The sequence below is a fragment of the Calonectris borealis genome, chromosome 1, assembly GCF_964195595.1.
Source record: "Calonectris borealis chromosome 1, bCalBor7.hap1.2, whole genome shotgun sequence".
NCBI lineage: Eukaryota > Metazoa > Chordata > Aves > Procellariiformes > Procellariidae > Calonectris > Calonectris borealis.
Genome location: NC_134312.1, coordinates 148,306,254 through 148,324,995, shown reverse-complemented (window position 1 = coordinate 148,324,995; position 18,742 = coordinate 148,306,254). Strand labels below are relative to the sequence as shown.

Here is an 18,742-nt window from a genome sequence, read left to right as displayed (position 1 = left end):
ACGAGGTGGGGGCTGAGGCCGACCAGAGGCAGCACCGCCCTCCCCGCCGAGGGTCGCGCCCGGCCCGCCGGCTGCGACGCCCCGCTCCCCGCCGGGGCGAAGAGAGGCGGGGCGGGGAGACGCGGGGAGCGCAGCCCGCCTGCCCTCCATCCCTCCCTCCCGCCTCCGGGCGGCCGGACGCGGCATCTCCTCGGGGCCGAGCCGAGCCGTCCCCGCGGCGGCCTTCACCTTCCTCTCCTTGCCGGCGGCGGGGCTGTGGGCGCGGCCGAGGCCAAGGCCGAGGCCTGCCCGCGGCGGGAGGAAATGGAGGCGGCGGCGGCGGCAGGGCCAGGCGGCGGCAGCAGGGGCTGAGCGGGGAGGCGCCGCCGTTGCCGCCGCCGTCCGCAGCCGGGCGGGGGGGGGGAGATGCCGCAGCAGCCGCAGCAGCAGCCGGGGCCGCTTGAACGGGCCGGCCGCGCCGCCGAGTGAGGCGGGCCCCCGGCAGGAGCGGCGCCGCGCTGCGGGGAGCGGCGCTGGAGGGCCGGTAAGCCGGGGAGGGGGCGCTGCGAGGGAGGCCCGGTACCCCGGGGCGGGGCCGGGCCGGGGCTGCGGGGGGAGGCCTGGCGGCCGGCAGCCCTGGGGAAGGTTCCTCCGGCGGGTCGGACGGGGAAGCCAGCGGGCGCTGCGGGCGTCTGTTGCCTCTACCTGCCGGGGGTGAGGGGAAGCCCGCCCTGCTTCCTTCTCGGGAACGGGAAAAGTTTACGGCTGTTCAGCCCAGGTCCCTGCGCCCGGAGCCCGGCTTGTGGGCTGTGGGTGAGCTTTGGCTCGGCTCATCCCGTGCGGGTCGGCCCACGGCAGTGTCCCGACTTACTGGCGGGGACCCCTCGGTTTTTATCCCCGCCTCGGGCAGTGAGTTGGGCCCCCGGGAAGCCCCGATGCTGGGGAAGGAGCTGCCGTTCCCAGGTGCGAAGAGCATGGGGTGTCCTGTGGAGCCGGACCTGGTGTCTGTCAAACAGGGGACGGGTGTGCTGGCTGGGGAGGCAGGTCCCCTTCCCACGCCGGGGGCCGCCAAGCTGGCGCAGGCAGAGCCTGCCCCGGGCTGCGGTGGGTTACGCCGCTGTGGCAGGGGCTGCTGCTCCGGTGGTTGGTTTCCTTCCTGCTGCCAGGTGAGTCGTGCATGCTCGGGGAGGACTCTGCTCTCCAGCGGAGGCGATAGGCCTCTTAATGCCGTCGGGGTGGAGGAAAGCCTTAGGAAAGAACCAGCTTTCAGAAATGCCTGTTATAATGTACGCTATAACATTTAGCAGCACCACACAACTTACCAAAGGAGTGTTTGATAGATTTTAGTCCGAATTTTTTTTTAAAAGTGTAATAAATTGTCCAGATCTCTTAACTTTGAGATAACATAAAGGAGGTCTTGATGAAAATGGATTAGGTATCCCAGCTAGCTGTTGTTTGGCCTTCGTTAGCAGTTCCATTTCAAATTACATCATTAGTCATGTGCTGATGGGCAAGCAGTTAGTAGTTTGAGTACCAGCGTGCAGCTGTCATTCACGATGCGGGCAGGGACTATCCTGCCACAGAGCCTATCCAAGCAGCATAAGCTGCAGAGCAGGGGCCATGCACTGAGTTTCAATGTTGTTTAAATATTCTATGCTTTGTCCTGTCATTCACATGAAGAACAGCAGTCTTCCCCAAAGTACGAGTGGTTTTTCCACGTTACATGTGGTAACATGTTACTCGCAGGCCATGGGTCAAGCCTGCCACGCTTTGTGTCCTGATCTTTGCTTCGTGTTTGTGTGTGTGTTTGCTATCCCACTTTTGCTCATGTAAAACTGGCATCTGGCTGATCTGAGGGTTATGTGACTGTTTGTCTTTGGGGTAAGTAGCCCAGGGAGGGAAGGACAGAGGAATGGATGAAGAGAGGAGTGTGGGGGATCTTGTGCTCCTAAAAAGTGTAGAATTGCAATAAGAGGGAGAAGAAGCAACCTGAAAAATTCCTGCGTATTTCATTGTGAGAAAACAGACTAAACCTTCAACAGCTTTCTTGTTTTTTCTACTTGTAAAGAAAAAATGTTTTAGGCAAGAAGAAGTAAAAGATGCATTTGGAAGCTGAATGAAACTAGTACATGTATTCGCTAGAAAATAAGTAACAAGAGAGGCAACAGAAATGCAGTAAGATAGAGATATAACAGGAAGTGCGACTACCCTATGTGAAAACAACAAAAATATTAAAGAAGAAGCTAGAGAAAGGGAAACAACATAAACACATTGTTTTAAAAATGTTACTGGTCATTGCATTTAAGTGAGCATAGTGGTTGAGTTACTCCTGTATATAATTTTGAACGGTCCTGCTTCTTGAGATAGGTAATGAGCTGCTGATATAGATGTAGTTTTGTTTAGGATGCTAGAAGTAAGAGTGCCAGCCATCATAATTACGTTATGATAAATCGTCTGACAAGATTCTTACATTGATGAGTACATTTGCAGATTTGCTGTGCGCATAAAAAAAGGAATAGACAAAACTGCTTAGTATTTTTCTCTCAGCTTCGACATATTGAAGGGTAATAGTGGTTGTTGTTAGGGATGTGACTGCAATTCTGTCCCCTTTCTGGTCTCAGAGTCCAGTCCTTGAGGTAAGTAGTGTACTGCTCATAGGTGTCTTTGGCTGAAATGTTGTTCTCCTATCCCTAGAGCACAGGATCTGGCAGCAGGGTGCTAACTGCTTTTCAGGTCAGAGCATGTGGAAACTGCTTTCCCTGTGTCATTTAACACAACTTCTTTGAAATCCAATACATAAATTACATAAGGGGATGTAGATCAATAATCCTTACTGAATGGTGTGCATTCATCACCATTATAAAAGTGGGCAGACTAGCAGGGATGCTACAAGTGTGGAGGCCGTTTCTATCATTCTTTATGTAGAACATATGTACCGGGTTAGACAGAAGGGTCTGGTCCAGACCATTTGTCATGTCTCTGAAAAGCCTGCAGCTGATGGTTAGAAAGAGGTTTTCCTCCTGCAGAACATTCTCTGCAAGCTTCTGTCAGTCTGCTGCCTTGAAGACAGGTTAAATTATATTTTGAATGTTAAATGGTTCTCATGGTTTTAGCAGAGCTACACAAAAAGTAAAAATATCATTGCTACGTTTTGTGTCCTGACACGTATTTTGCATTTTTCTCATTTGTGAGAGCTGGAAGATTTTCTCAATTATTGTGATGTCTGAAAGCAAAGGTGATAAATTTCAGTGCTCTAAATGGGAGATGGTGGATGTTGTGGCAGACTGAAAAATGAGGACCTTTGAGACCTGGTGGTTTTCAGCATGAATCTTAGGGCACTAGTTTTGCACTAGTGCAATGGTAGGAAGAGAATAACTTTTGAACTCCTTAGCTGGAAGGAGGTCGGTGCTCTAGAATTCATACCGTATTATTTGCCCTTCCTGGCCAACAGTTTTCGATGTTGAAGAATAATGTGTCTTGGACATTGCATGCTCAGTTGGCAGCTAGGGAATTGCAGCAGAAAATGGGAGACGACAAACATCATCTTTATGGAGGTCACAGCACCTGTAATTGTCCGAAAGACAGTTGATGCATCTTTTTACCTAAATGCAGTGTTTTTAGGAGAAGTACTTAGAAATGAAATCATGAAAGAAGGAAGAAAAGGACCTCTCAGAAGCCAAACTGAAAAAATATTGCACTGAGAAAATATAAATAGGCATGAACACTGCCATCCTAGCTAAAAATTATGAATTCTGTTTTTTTAATTGGAGGTATTCTGTTCTTTTCCTCCTCTCACCCATTTCACATACATCCTTAGGGTCCCAAATCTGTTTTGAACTGCTTGTCTGCGTGCACAGGCTTTCAACATACCCTGAAGACGTTTCACTTCTGTCAGTTATAGTGAGACCCCTTCCTGGAAACATTTGCATTGCTGGAAGGCAAAAGCTAGTTGGAAAAGCCATCAGTACCTGTCGCAGTAGTACTGATGTCGCAGGTGGACATGCTGAAACGTCAAAACCAGGCTCACTTCTGTTATTGAAGCTTTGTGGGAACAGAAAAGGTATACTGGTATATGACTGAAAAACTTAATACAAAGTTTGCTTGGAAGTATTAACTAGCATGTTTTTAGCATCTTAGCTGGGAATGAGGACCTCTCTCTTATTCCCTGGCAATTCACTCAAGTGACTGTGTAGAAAGTGTGATCACAAACCATGCAGATGTGACTCTCATTGAAGTTGCATGTGGCTACTTCAGGACTGAGTTTGATCCTATTGCTAGTTACGTGGGTGTTTTTGGTTTTTTGTTCTTCCTGAGGCTACAAGCACAAACCTCACAGAATTGTTCAGAGGATCTCATTGTATGAGATTTTTGTGTTATATCCTCTCTGGTTAAGTGTTCTGAAATTATGTGAATGGTATCCTCAAAAGGAAGCATTTGCTTATGTTTGAACTTTCCAGCACCTGAGTTCAGGCCCTCAGGTGTCTTATCTCTCCAGCAACAGCTGAGACAATAGCGCTTTATTTTTGCAAGATAAATATTCAGCCTGAGGAGTCTCAGGTTTCGGTAGGTAGGCAGTGATGTTTGCTGTTAAGTTTTTGTTGTTTTTTTTTAAAGTTATGCAAGCGTAAATTTTGCAGTGGGGCTTTCACAGATACTTGGTGTCAGCCCCAGTGCTTCCCTGGGTGCATTGCCAATCAGAAGTTGGAAATTCAGCGAAAGTTGTAGCTTAAAAGTATACATTTCTCTTAATGGCTGGGGACTTAAATATTTTTTGTGATTCGTTTTCTTATATTGCATCTTAACTTTTAACCATAAAAAATCACTTATTAGGATTACCGTTTCTAAAATCAAGCTAAGAAGTGCTCAGAGCACTCCAGCAAACTTACAAATTGCAAGGTAGGGCAGACACCATGTGTTTGTAATGCTGTGCAGTATCCTCACCCTCACTCTGCTTGGATTCAGTCACTGCCTGTGGTTTCTTTGTGCATTAAATCTGCGGTCTCAATTGTTTGGGTAACCTTTCCTGCGCTCCTGGGGAAGTCCTATCTTTTAAGGCTTACTTGCAGGGATGCGGCTACAGGTAGTAGGCACTGCTGCAAGGAAACCCTTTTTACTATTTATGTGGATAGTGCTTAGCATGATGGAAATAAAAAAATCTTCCAGAACCTATGGTTGATACTTTGCTGGCAATAAAAGTGACAAGATAAAAAGAGACGTTAATATATTGAAATACTTTGTCAGGTTAAGCTTAGTGTTCTGACTCGGTAGCTTCCAGCCTGTAATTCATGTAGGCTGGGCAGGGGAGGAGTCCATGTTACATGTCATGAGCTGACTTGGGATAACTAAGAATACTGTTAATGTTACAGCTTGGTTGATCTGCTGACTAGCTACCACCGAGAAGGGAGCTGTCTTCGTTCTCCCTTTCCTACAGTGAGCTGTCTTGCAAAGTTAAATCGAAAAATAAACTAAACTTTAAAAAATTCTGGGGTTTTGCTGGTCTGTCTCCCTGAGCAGTCAGACAGATAGTGCTGTTGCCAGCACAAGGAGGGGACTGGGAATGTGTACGGGGGGGTGAAAGAGGAATGAAGCCTTCCTTTGACAGCAGCCGGCAGTTACCTTGCCTCGGCCTTAATATTGGTTAAAAAGACAGCCAAAAGGACAAAAAGTAAGAAGTGAAATCTACTGCTATGTTTTATGACACACATACATATTAGACTTTTGTCATTTTGGTTATGGAAAGTATTTTTCTAAACTGGAACAAAAATAATTAATGTGTCAATCTTTCCTCTTTCAAACAGGAATCAACAACTTTATATGGCTCATGTCTGACAACATGCACCACCAGTGGCTGCTGCTAGCTGCATGCTTTTGGGTGATATTCATGTTCATGGTTGCTAGCAAGTTTATCACATTGACTTTTAAAGACCCAGATGGTAAGTTCAACTTTAATGTTTGATGTGAAACAGAAAATTGAATAGTGCTTCACACAAATAGTGTTTCTGTGCAAAGTAGTTCTCTGCATGTTGCCACTTCTTCAGTAGGATTGAGAACAGAACAACTAAATTTCTAGAAGTGACAGTGCTGATATTCAGTTTCTGCTTTTCTTGGTAGAAGTCTGCAAAACTAACATCATGTCTTTTTTTTTGGTGATTAAGAACAGAGGGATCATGTTTGGTGAGGTCCACTTTTTCAAATACACTCAGTTTCAGTATCTTGATCTACCAGGAGCAGGAGTCATGTGCAAAACAATGGAGCACAATTACCTGTTTAGAGACAAAGGAGATTCACAAGGAATTAAAGAGTTCATGTCACATGATACTAGCTTCTGTCCTCTTGTGACTGCTTGTCCTGTGGCTGCAGTATTATGTAAAACTTCTGGAAAGTTTTATTTCATTTGCAATGCACTGAGCCTAGCCACCTCTGCCCTGCTTCTTGCATTCAGTTTTATCCTCTGCTGTTTGACTGACAAACAGCTTATAGGCTTTTGCTTAGCTTAAGTAGCCCAGATGGTATTAAGCTGATGAGGAATTTAAGCCATTTGATGACACCACACAACATGTTACAGTATTCTGTCTGCTGAGGAGCTACTGTTAAAAAGCCATCCTACAGAGAGTTTAGGGTGAAGGTGATGACATAACTTACAGACCTAAGAGATCTGTATTTCTGCATCTTCCTAAGATACGCAAAAAATGTGTAAGTTTTGAAGTGCTGACATCACTAGTACCATTTATTTCAATGACTTGATAGTGGATAAATATATTCGGTGTACCTTTTTAAATAGCATTCGTCTATGTGGAGATTTATTCAGCAAGTCTTACAGATGAGAACTGTAGGCTAACTTAGCTTTCCTTGGTCCCAGCTGTTTTTGAGCCCTAGTACATCTGCAAATAAGCTGGTCTTATGTTAGGTAGTTAAATCTTCTAGTATTTCATTCTATGCCAACTCTTGTTTCCCAGCTCGAGTATTCTTTGAGTGGTTCTTCCCATCAGAATTTGTCAGGAGGATTAAAATGTAGTCTAAAAAAAATGTACTCGAGTACACCCTTTGCATTTACTTGCTTTTTATTATCTTGGCTTGCAAATTTTTCTCTTCTTCCCCCCCCCCCCCCCCCCAGTCTATGTTGAATCTTCCTTCCCCTTTGAATAGTTCTCTGAGCAGAAGATTGTATAATTTCTTAAGCTCCAGTCCTGCAAAGGCATGACTATGGTTAAGTGTATGTATGTGTTGGAGATACTAACGTTTGTACTGGGACTAATGAAGGGAAGTAGTGTGAATATACCAACAGAATTTTGGAGAAAGTCCGAACAGGATGGAGGAACTCAATCCTGGAGGAACTCTTCTAGACTTAATAAAATATGGCTTGTCAGAAATTTTCCTTATTTGGATGTGTCTACTTAGCAGCTAGAACGAAACCATCAGATGCTCAATGAATCAACATTCTTTTGTTTAAGCCTTTTACTGATGTCTTGGGTGCATGAGCAATAGGAACTGCTTAATGAGAAGGAGCAAACTGCAGTCCATCATCCCTAGTAGCATCTGCAGGCATGCTTTTACCCAGTGATAATGAAAGATACTTCAACTGCTCTTTCACTGAGTCAAATTACTTTGATTTTACAAAAGGATACTGTGAAGTAAGTCTGTGCTCAACAATATTTACTGTAGCTGATTGCTTTGATGCTTACATTGTTTTCAGTTTTAACTTGCTTTTCCATGCGTGCCCTTTGTTAAAATCCAGTGTAGGCAGAGTAGGGTACTCCCTTAAGAAAAGGACATAGGCAATACACAGATTTTCTCAACCATAAAAAAGTAAGCCACCGTGGATGCAGATGAAGAAAGATTATTCGTAGAAGAAACTATATGAAGGGAAAAGTAGTCCAATGTGGATGGAAATAAATTTTCAGGGAGAAATCATGTTCTTTTTGCTTTGTGGTTAGGGAAAGCTGCTTCAAATTATTTTTGATCTTTCTGCACCATGTGAAGTAAAGCTACAGCCTTGTGTTACTCTTCAGCTTTCCTGTAGCATACCAGTTGCAAAAGATGCAAAGGGTTCTTCCCTTACATACTTTAATTTGGTCTCAAACTATTAGCTCTCAGCTAATAATTAAAAAAGAACAGGAGTATCAGCTGAGTTTGTTCTTTCGTTGTGGCAGGCCATCAGTCCAGTAATAAAGGAAGAGGGGATCTTGTATTTATTGCTGGTTAGAGGTGTTTACTTAGAGCACCAAAGAAATAAAAGGTGTTCCTTAATGATGCTTTTCTTCTGGTAATGTCTAAGAGTTTACAACATAAGAAACCTATCTACTAATATGAGGGGAGGGAGAAACCTGATAGATTAAGTTTTTATTTGGACATGCTTTGGGAAGTTTATTGAAAAATAAAAATCTCATACTGTCAAGTCCATATAGTTATACTCAATTGTCTACCGATTGTGATATTTGGATTTATGATTTCTATGTCTCTTTGCACAGTTTGTTTAAAAAAGACCAAAATAAAAGATAACGGACATGTTTCTTTGATAAAACTCAACTGAAGTTGCATCCAAAATTCCCATAGAGTACGTCCTTTAAAATACTCATAGTCTGTCTCATGTCTTCCCATTTGGAAACAAATCCTAATGTTTTGTAAGCTTAATACAGAAAGTGATGTTCAGTTATGTTAGCTGTAAAGCAGAAATAGTTGCCTTCCCCCACCTTCTGTAATGCTCTTACCTCTCTTCCTTCTGTAGGCTATGGTGCCAAGCAAGAGCCATTGATACTGACAGCTGTGACAAAAGTGGAGGAGGTACATGTGCCAGAGGAAAAACATTGGCCTGAAGAATTCCAGGTGCATACTGTTGAGATAAGGGTTACATGTATTAAAGAGTGGGAGAAAATAAGAGATTAAGTAAGGGCTTCCTGTTGTTAAAAGGAATTGCTAGACAGGAATTATTTATTCAGACTGTTCTATTTAGATAGAGCCAACAGAATTAATTTTAGCTTCACAAAGCTAGTTTGTTACGGTAACCTGCTGTCTTGTTTCATCTGAATGATTCAACTTAATGTGTTTCCATTTCTAGGAGAAAATTGTTACAGTACTCCTTTATCAAGTCAAGGCAGTCATTTTTGCTAGGCTTTTTAATATAATGGCCCAATTTTGGGTTACTTGTATTCTGCTTTGCCATAGCCATCAGGTTCGTGGTTCCTGAGGGCAAGCCTGTGTCTTGTTTATTCTCTTAATTTTCTGTCCAGTCTCTCTGATTCTTTTTATCAGCCTCCATTTCTTTTTCATGTTTTGTGCTCTTTGTGCTTCACATCTCAGCGCTTTTCTAAAGTAGAACATAAACACAATAGTATTCAATACCAGCTGATCCTTTAGATGCATAGTTCAGTGCTTTTAGCAATAAAGCAGAACAAATGTGCTACCTGCTAATTTACAGGGAAACTCTGAAAATCCCTAATGCAAATGTGAATTTGAGACTAGTTGCACAGTGGGCTAAGGCCAATTTTTTTTCCATTGGTTACATAAGTCACCTTATGCTTAGAGTATTTTTGTGATGCGGCATGGAAGGTAGGTTTCTGTATAAACATGACACTTCTTATTTTCATATGTAGAAAACCTGAAATTTAAGTTATCCCCAGAATATTTGGGAGAAACACTTTGTTCAGTGAAAGGCTGGCAGATCTGCGTAGTGAGTTTTAATATCTTCCTTTATTTGTACGGAAGAGGATAATAAGGTTTCTGGATCTAAAACTATTCCCTTTTGACTTCCCAACAGCATGAAATGCAGAACAATAATATTAATTCTGGTTGCATGCAAAAGGAATTGTTTTGACAGATAAGCAATCTATCAGGCTGTTCAGCTTTCGTTCTGACCAGGGGATACTGGAGAAGAGTAACAAATAGAAAAAGCAGAATGAGATTTTTTTTTTTCCTTATGGAAGATTGGGACAAAAAGTTAAATCATTCCTTTTTCATGTGTAGCTTGGACACTGTACCTAAAATAGAACCACAGAATGGTTTGGGTTGGAAGGGACCTTTGAAAATCATCTAGCTCAACCCCCCTGCCATGGGCAGGGACATCTTTCACTAGATCAGGTTGCACAAAGCCCTATCCAACCTGACCTTGAACACTTCCAGTGATGGGGCATCCACAGCTTCTCTGGGCAACCTGTTCCAGTGTCTCACCACTCTCATAGTAAAAAATTTCTTCCTTATATCTAATCTAAACCTACCCTCTTCTAGTTTAAAACCATTACCCCTTGTCCTGTCACTACAGGCCCTGGTACAGTCTTTCTCTGTCTTTCTTATAAGCCCCCTGTAAGCATTGAAAGGTCACAATAAGGTCTCCCCAGAGCCTTCTCTTCTCCAAGCTGAACAACCCTGACTCTCTCAGCCTTTCTTCATAGCAGCGATGTTCCAGCCCCCTGATCATTTTCGTGGCCCTCCTCTGGATCCACTCCAACAGCCCCATGTATTTCGTCCCAGAGCTGGACGCAGGACTCCAGGTGGGGTCTCGCCAGAGCAGAGTAGAGGGCCAGAATCACCTCCCTCGACCTGCTGGCCATGTGTTTTTTTTATGCAGCCCAGGATATGATTGGCTTTCTGGGCTACGAGCACACATCGCCAGCACATATCCAGTTTTTCATTTGTCAGTATCACCAAGTCCTTCTCTGCAGGGCTGCTCGCAATCAGTACATCCCCTAGTCTGTATTGATATTCGGGATTGCCAACTGTGTAAAGCAATTAGTGAAAGGGGGAAGAGTTGTCAGTAGAAATTTAAAATTTCCCATCACCTGTTAATCAGACGAGCTCCTTTTTCCTCTCTCCCCATTAATCATGAGGCAGAGGTGGTCATGGTTCCTGTCTTAGTCTCAGAAAAATGAGACATACCAAACTGTTCATCCATTTTTGGGGAGAGGAATCCTTCCTACTTCTCTCGTTTTCCACATGCTGATGCTCATTGTGTGAATTTTTGTCCGCTTAATTTTGTTGCAGCTTGGATAAATGGAAACACTGAATGCCTACAGGTGCTAGAAAACAGAACTTTTGTCCTGAATTCTTTTTTCCCAGCCCGATGGGTCAGCATCCCTAAGCCCCATCTTCTCAGAGATTAAACCTTAATTTCTGTTGAAATTCCTGCCCCAACCCCTCAGAAGCTCTCTTACTTGCTGTTGAAACTTTGTGGGAGTACTACTATTTGGTCAAGGCATGTTGTATCCACACAGATAAGACCCTACTGCTCTGCAGTGGACTTAAATTGTTGTATGGAAGAGCTCTTACTACTGTCTCCTACCACGTAATGACTTAAGAGTTGAACCAACATATACAGCAGCAGCACAGGAAGGAAACTGTGCTACTCCTTTAGTTAATATATAGCAATATTTTAATCGTGAATCTGGGAGTCATTAGGATGCACAGTTTGGGGATTTTTATGCTGTAGAATTTGATCTGAAAACTAAATTCTTGCACTTTTGTTTTTTTCTTTCCCCTCTGCATTTCATAAAGCCAACTGGAAAAGCTTTTTCTGGAAATCTGATCCGCCAACCCCTCGTTCATATGGAAAGACTTGAGCTTCTCAGGAATGTCTGCAGAGACACTGCATTGAGAAATCTCTCTCACACTGCAGTTTCCAAATTCGTCTTGGACCGAATATTTGTGTGTGACAAGCACAAGATCCTGTTTTGTCAGACGCCAAAAGTGGGCAACACTCAGTGGAAAAAAGTCTTGATCGTTTTAAATGGTATCTACTCTGCTGTGGGTGTGTGGGTTTCTTTGAGGAGGAGGAAAGAACAGAATTGATCCAACTGGGACAACACAAAAATGGATTCTTTTTGCTTTTCTGTACACTGATACTTAATTTTAGCCTTTCATTCTTCACAGTTGCTTCTAGTCCTTTCAAAACATCTCTTTTAAAGAAAATACACCTGTTCTTTCTGTGAAAATAAATATTGTTATTACTTGGCTCAAAAGTGATTTGAGTCATGAAAGAGTACCCATATACATGTGGTAGGTAGATTTGTTATCTTTGAAGGCGTGGCACTAATTTATAGAATTTGAAACAAGTAAATTACAAGGTATCACAATTCCCTAAGAAACAATAATATAAAATTTCTGACTTGAGGCCACTGACTTTTAACTAGGGTTTTTTAGCCATGAAGAAAGCTAGTTAAAACTTGGCAGCTGCTGTTCGTCTGTACTGCTGAAATCTTGTGTATGTGCTATCGGTGAGTCATCATAGGAGTAATGAAGATTCTGAGGTGCTTAAGGCAATAGTTTGGTCAACAAAGGTATGTGATAAAAGACTGTGAAAGAAGGAGTAAAGGGACTAGTGTGTTTGAATAACGGTCTACAAGGTGAACACTGCCTGTTTATATGTAGCCTACCATCCTCTTCTAGTGGCCTAGTATGCCAATAAAAATGACTCATTTCCTCAGGGTTTCCTATTGTGTACCACTACCTGCACACATAAACTTAACTTGATCATATTTAACATAACACACCTTTGTTTGACACGAGACCCTCTTGCCTGTCTGTGCACCAGCGCTGTGAATTTGCTACATATAATCAGGTCGGTTGAGGTCCTTCTGTGGTTTTGCAGGTGGCATAGCTCACCAAAATGTGGGCAAAACCTTTGTTTTGTAAACATTGTAAACCCAACTCTCTTGTTAGAAGCACCTGGTGAACAGCTGGCTCTGCACTCGTGTTTTTATGTTTTCTTTACCTTGTGTGAGCTAGTTTGCACACTCGGAAGGAAACGGTCACAAATTGGCAAAGGAACTGTGTCCCTCAGCAAAACTTTTGTAGCAAGGAGTATGTCTTTAAAAACTTTAATATTAGTTTCAACTTTGATATATGGATGGGAGCTGAAAATCCACAAAAGATACGCATGCACATAGGTATGGGCATGTGTCTTAAATACCTATGAAAGCTACACTCCAAGAAAGTACTAAATATGAAACTATGTAAGTGCATTAGAAGTATCTGCTCCTACCAGAATTTAACAGAGATAACATGCAAAGAATAGCTCAGGACAGGCAGGGATGTATTGGCTGTGTTGAGTGGAGGATAACTCATGTCTTACCAGCAGGGAACCTTTCACCTTGAGCTTCCTAGTTCTGGCATGTTGGATAATGATGGAAAATCGTTGCTGTACAAACACTGGTCTCTTCTGCCTTGAGCTGCCAGTGTACTAGTATCTGTTGATGAAGACTACCGCTGCAGTTGACCTAACTTTCTCCTCTTTGGGTAGTTTCAGCAGGCAGGACTGATACTTGAGGGGGAATACTTTATGTCCAAACACCTAAGAGGTATTTGGAGGATGGAGAAACGCAGCTGTGGCACTGTGGGGGAGCTAACTCTGCTACTGCTTGTACTGAATCTCTGCTCTGGATGAATGCAAGGTTTCAGTTTCTGAGGCTGTCTAATCTGACATCTGTTGTCCACATGTAATTCACCTGGAGTACCAAAAAATATAATTAGAAAACTGAAATTAATAAAATAAAACCACCACCACCCCCAAAAAAAAAAATTAGGAAACCGAGAAGCTAAGTGGTGTGGATTATTCACTGCAGTTCTGGAACAGGCTTTCACCTAAAGAGCTTGTTTTGTAGCACCCTGTTCGTGTTGCAGGTTGGTACTCTGAAATGATGCTGTTGCGTGAAGGCTTACCCTGAAGTCCAGGGGGCCCACATGAGAGATTTCTCAGGGTCATAAAAACTTCCAGGATCAGGATCTTAAAATAAATGCCTCAGAAATTAGTGACATTATTTTTCTTGTCAGCTTATGTGCTTGCAAAAATGAATATCTGGAGGCTTTCTATTGTTAATTTTAGTGCTTTTTAATCTGTGTAGTATTGTATGATTGGAATTTTTGTTTCAGCACAGCATAGTCATTAAAATAACTTCATGGATCCTGACAGCAAAGTGCTTTTGTGTTGAAGCAGTTCCAAAAGCAGCCCACAGCATTTATTTTTTGTTGGTGGTAGAAACGCAGCCAAAAAACTGGTTCCTTCTTTGGAGTTAATCTTCAGTCTTCCTCCATTTGTATGCGTGGGCAGAGGGAAAGGGAATGGGGACACTGAGGTGGGGAGTTACAGGCTTAGACATAATTGCTGATGAAACTTGTGTAATGTGCCTTTTTTTTTCTAAAAATTTTGCGGCCATTTGTTCTTGGACCTTGATGTCACGTACCCTAAAGAATTTTAACAGTTTTCAGCTTCGCAGTCAGAATCTCTCATCATTTAACAGTTTTAAACATAGTAACTGTAAATGCTAAAAATACAGAAAAGAGAAAGATAAAACAAAAAGCTGTCAGCCAAAGGCACACATGCTTGCTTGTGCTCACTTTTTTTTTTTTCCCTTGAAAGATTCAGTTGCTCTCTCTTTTTGATTTGTCTAGGAGCGTTTTCTTCCATAGAAGAGATCCCAGAAAATATTGTACATGATCATGAGAAGAATGGCCTTCCACGCTTGTCCTCCTTCAGTGACTCTGAAATTAAAAAACGGTAAGAGGTGGCTTCCCAGGGGTGTGGGAGGGGTTTGGAGTCGGTGATGTTATGGACAATCAAGAGCACAGTTGAAGTCTACATCTGGAATTGAGGACAACGGGGTTTCTGCTCCAGCACTTGTATTATGGCACTGTTCTGCTGTCCTCACAGATGTTGCTATGACTACCTCCCTACTGGTTTTGAAGGAGAACAGCAGTGTAATTGGTGATACAGTTAGGTGAGCCGGCCAGCTCCCTCTGGGTATAGGGTTTCTTGAGAACGTGGATCCGTTCTTCCTCACTGTGAACAGCCCTGCGTAGAAAGTAACGGTTCACCTGGAGGATGAGCCATAGCTAGCATATTTGAAGTTGAATGCCATTATGATTTGGGTTGTTGCAGTCAGCCCACCACAGAAGTGCTGGAGATGCATAACGTGGATTTGGTTGGGAATTCTGAAATAAGTTATCAGAGAGTTTAGGTGTAGAGAGAGAGATGGTGTGGATCTGTTGATCTAGTTTGCTGACCTCTAGCCCTGCCTGGTTAGGAGTAAGTCAGGAGAACCTGAAGACTGATCCAAGTGCCTCCTGAGGCTGGAAAGAGTCCATCCACTTGTTTCAGTGAGGATTGGGCTCTAAATCTCCTTTCTCAGCTATTTATTGAAATAAACTTCGTTTTCAATTTACTCCTCCTACAGATAATCTCTGACTACAGAATATTACAGTTCAGTGGTGTCACAACAAAATGTGAAATTCTGTTGAAAACTGTGGTGTCATGAAAATAATGTTCTTGGCCATTATTGAAAGCATGACAAAACATCAAATAAAATACCAGAATTTTTTTTTTTTACTTCAGCAGTGATTTGTCTAACTACCTGCCAGTGAAAAATGCAGCCCTCTCTATACATTTAGCTGCACCAAGCCACTTTTTCCATGTCTTTATGTATTTTGCTTCTTAAGACTGGCATTAAAAATATCTTTGACTCTGAGCTTTCAGCATCTTTTCAGCATCTTTCGTCTCCTGTTTATATGGATTGAGATAAACTAAGCTCCTCCAGTTTGAATAAAATGTGAAAATTAGGATGAACTATTTCCTCTTATACTGTATACAAAAACTGTTAGTAAAAAGACAGAAATTGTATTTCTAGTCCTATTGATTATAATATTGATAGACTATGCAAGTGGTGTAAAATTCATATTGCTGTGTCTGTGGTCAGAGTTTAGGTACATGTTGTAAGTCTTTGCTAAACACACGTTAAACGCTTTGCTAAACACTTTCCTTAATTATTTAATTTATTAATTTTTTCCTTCCTCTGTTTAGACTGAATTTATACTTCAAGTTTTTTATTGTTAGAGATCCATTTGAAAGACTTATTTCTGCATTTAAAGACAAGTTTGTGCACAATCCTCGGTTTGAACCTTGGTACCGGCATGAAATTGCTCCTGGCATCATTCGTAAATATAGAAAGAATCGCACAGAGACCAAAGGGCTGCAGTTTGAGGATTTTGTGCGCTATCTGGGTGACCCTAACCACCGGTGGCTGGATGTTCAGTTTGGTGACCACATCATTCATTGGGTAACGTATGTGGAACTTTGCGCCCCCTGTGAAATCACGTATAGTGTGATCGGACACCATGAAACCCTGGAGGACGATGCTCCGTATATCTTGAAAGCAGCCGGCATAGACCATCTGGTATCATACCCCACGATTCCACCGGGCATAACAGTGTACAACAAAACAAAAGTAGAGCGGTATTTTTCGGGAATTAGCAAGAGAGACATAAGACGCCTCTACGCGCGGTTTGAAGGCGATTTTAAACTGTTTGGTTATCGGGAGCCAAATTTCTTGCTTAACTGACACCTAGGATAAGAAGTGTCTCATGGATTAGTCTAAACCTGCGTGAATACCAGCCGCAACACTGACAGAGCTGAGAATGACCATTTTTTTTCTAGCTTTTTGACGTTGCTCCATTTTTCAGTGAAATATTTGTCATATGAACAAGTAGGGGCTTATAGTTGTTGTTTACTGACCATGTTTTCAATATATGACATTGCAATCTGTTACGAATGAAGTCTCTGTTATCTGAAATACAGAATTCCACTTCTCCCCTCTTTCCTCCAGGAAAAAAAAGGGAGAACGAATGGGCTACGATCTTCCTCTCCTTCTCCCAGACAGAATGTCATTTTTAAAATGTTGTGAAGTATTTATAAAGATGGCAATTTCACTGTAGGTTAACTCTTGACATGTGGGTGAACTTGATGATTCATGCTCATGAGAAAGGCATGTAGTCTCCCACAAGCTTTGAAAATGAGAGGCCAGTACAGGACTAGAAATTGATTAAATGCTTGACAACTAAAATCATCTAGGTTCTGTCATGTGGCTGCTATAATAACAGTAATGCTGATCTAATTCCATTTTTGTTTGTCACAAAATGAACCTAATTAGGCAGGAGCTTTAGAGGTGTTAAAAAAGGGACTGGTTCCAGAGCCCAGTTGTCTTTGTGTTTTTGTCAAGTGTTTACTGTACTTACCACTGGTCTGTTGAGCCTCATAATTCTACTTTTGATTTTCAAAATATTATTTAACTCCTGGCTATGTAAGTTATCTGAGAACACCAGATGCAAATGGAACATAGAAGAAGTATGAAACTGCTAGGGAAACTTTAAGGAAAACTAATTTAAAATAAAGTATTAATTGTATTTGTGGGAGCACATGTAGAAGTCACAAGGTGCTCTCTAAGTATCACACAATTTAACTTGTTTTGTCTTCTAACAGTTACAATTAATAAAGAAGCCACAAAAGCGCGATGTCATATAAAAGAGCTGCTAGAGTTGGATTAACGATTTGCGTTTTTCTTATATCCAGCCTTGCTCAATGTTCAATACCTTAGAGAACAGAAAATTTACCCCTCTCTGAAAATTCATCTCCCTACTGCTAAAGGAGACAGGATGAATCCCTGGTTTTTCTAGTGATTCACTGCCATGGTGTCCCAACTCAAAAATGCCCAACATTTGTGTTTTACCAATGGGGTGAATTGGCAACGTGCCAGGAGTTTGAATGTCACTTAAATTTGTGTACCCATTTTATGCATTAAAAAAAGAAAACCAGAACTAAGTGGATGCAGCCATCATATTTGCCTGTGCTTGCACTGAGTCTCATAAAGAGCAGTTTCTTGTTTGAGTTCACCAGCAATAAAAATCAGTACGCTGCCACCTCATCCCGCAGCCCATGGGAGAGAGAGAGACCACATACCTGAAATACAGGAATTGCTCTGTCACAGTGAGCATGTGAACTGTATTATTTAAATCTTCGTCCTAAAAGATTAATTTTCAGATCAGCATAATGTTGCTGGCTAGAAATGCTAACGATGGCCAGTGCTATGGAATCTGCTCTTGAATCCAGCCACAGTATGTTTTTGATAGCTTCTTCTATAAACACAAGGAAGCATCTTGCACTTGTGAAAAAGGAAAGCTGTGCCAAGCTGCCATGTGCTGCTACACACAAAAAGGAAGCCCTGTTGTAGCTGGAAATGATTTCAGAAAGATCTCGACAGACTAACTGAAATAAGGGAGAATCAGTAACTGGGCAGCGTTAGCAAGAGAATAGTCCAAGGTGGCAAAGCTGGAAGGTGGGATTTTTTCAAATTTTTTTTTTTTTTTTAAAAACAACAATTACGGTGCCCTAACTTGTTAGTTCTTAACCAATGATAAAAAGACGTTAACAGCTCCAGCTTTTTCTGTGGTTTTCTTAATATGGGAACTTAGCAAAATGTACTGTTAAACGCATTTTGGAGCTAATAAGCTGATTGATTACCTCTCTGCCAATTTAAAATGTAACAGTGAATAATGTATAGTGAATTCAGGCCTTAAAGTTTAATTCTAATAAAGATAAAGTAGAATTGTTTTCCTCTGAAAGCATAAGCTACTGATCACACAGAATGCCAATGTATGTTTTTATTTTTCTTGGTAAATTACTCACTGTATTGATCTCTTAAAAGTTGCCAGGTGGAAAGTGCTTACGTAAATATTAAGTAATAATATTTTTTTCTAATAGCTTTCTCTGCATTGAGTTCTCTCGGGCATCTGACAGCAAACGTGGACAGAGCTATGGACTGACACAGGCAAGAGGTGTGTACTGCTCTCCCAGCTCCGTGCTCCCACGCTTTTCAGGCTGGGACTGGAACACTCGTTACTATTTCTTCAATTCAAACACAAAGTTTCTCTTTTCAGTAATACCCCTCCTGAGCTATACTTTCTTTCTAGAAGTGTGGCTTTGTTCGTCACATGGCTGCAGTAATGCTGG

At 42.1% G+C, this 18,742-nt stretch overlaps 1 protein-coding gene across 1 annotated transcript; it reads left to right on the top strand.

The window, feature by feature from the left end:
- Window positions 1–404: 404 nt before the first annotated feature.
- CHST10 (carbohydrate sulfotransferase 10) lies at window positions 405–18,492 on the top strand. Its single transcript, XM_075135820.1, has 6 exons — window positions 405–523; window positions 5,778–5,912; window positions 8,705–8,802; window positions 11,464–11,698; window positions 14,356–14,461; window positions 15,761–18,492. Exons 2-6 carry the CDS (start codon window positions 5,801–5,803, stop codon window positions 16,296–16,298), a joined length of 1,089 nt encoding a protein of 362 aa, XP_074991921.1. The 5' UTR covers window positions 405–523; window positions 5,778–5,800; the 3' UTR covers window positions 16,299–18,492.
- Window positions 18,493–18,742: the final 250 nt, after the last annotated feature.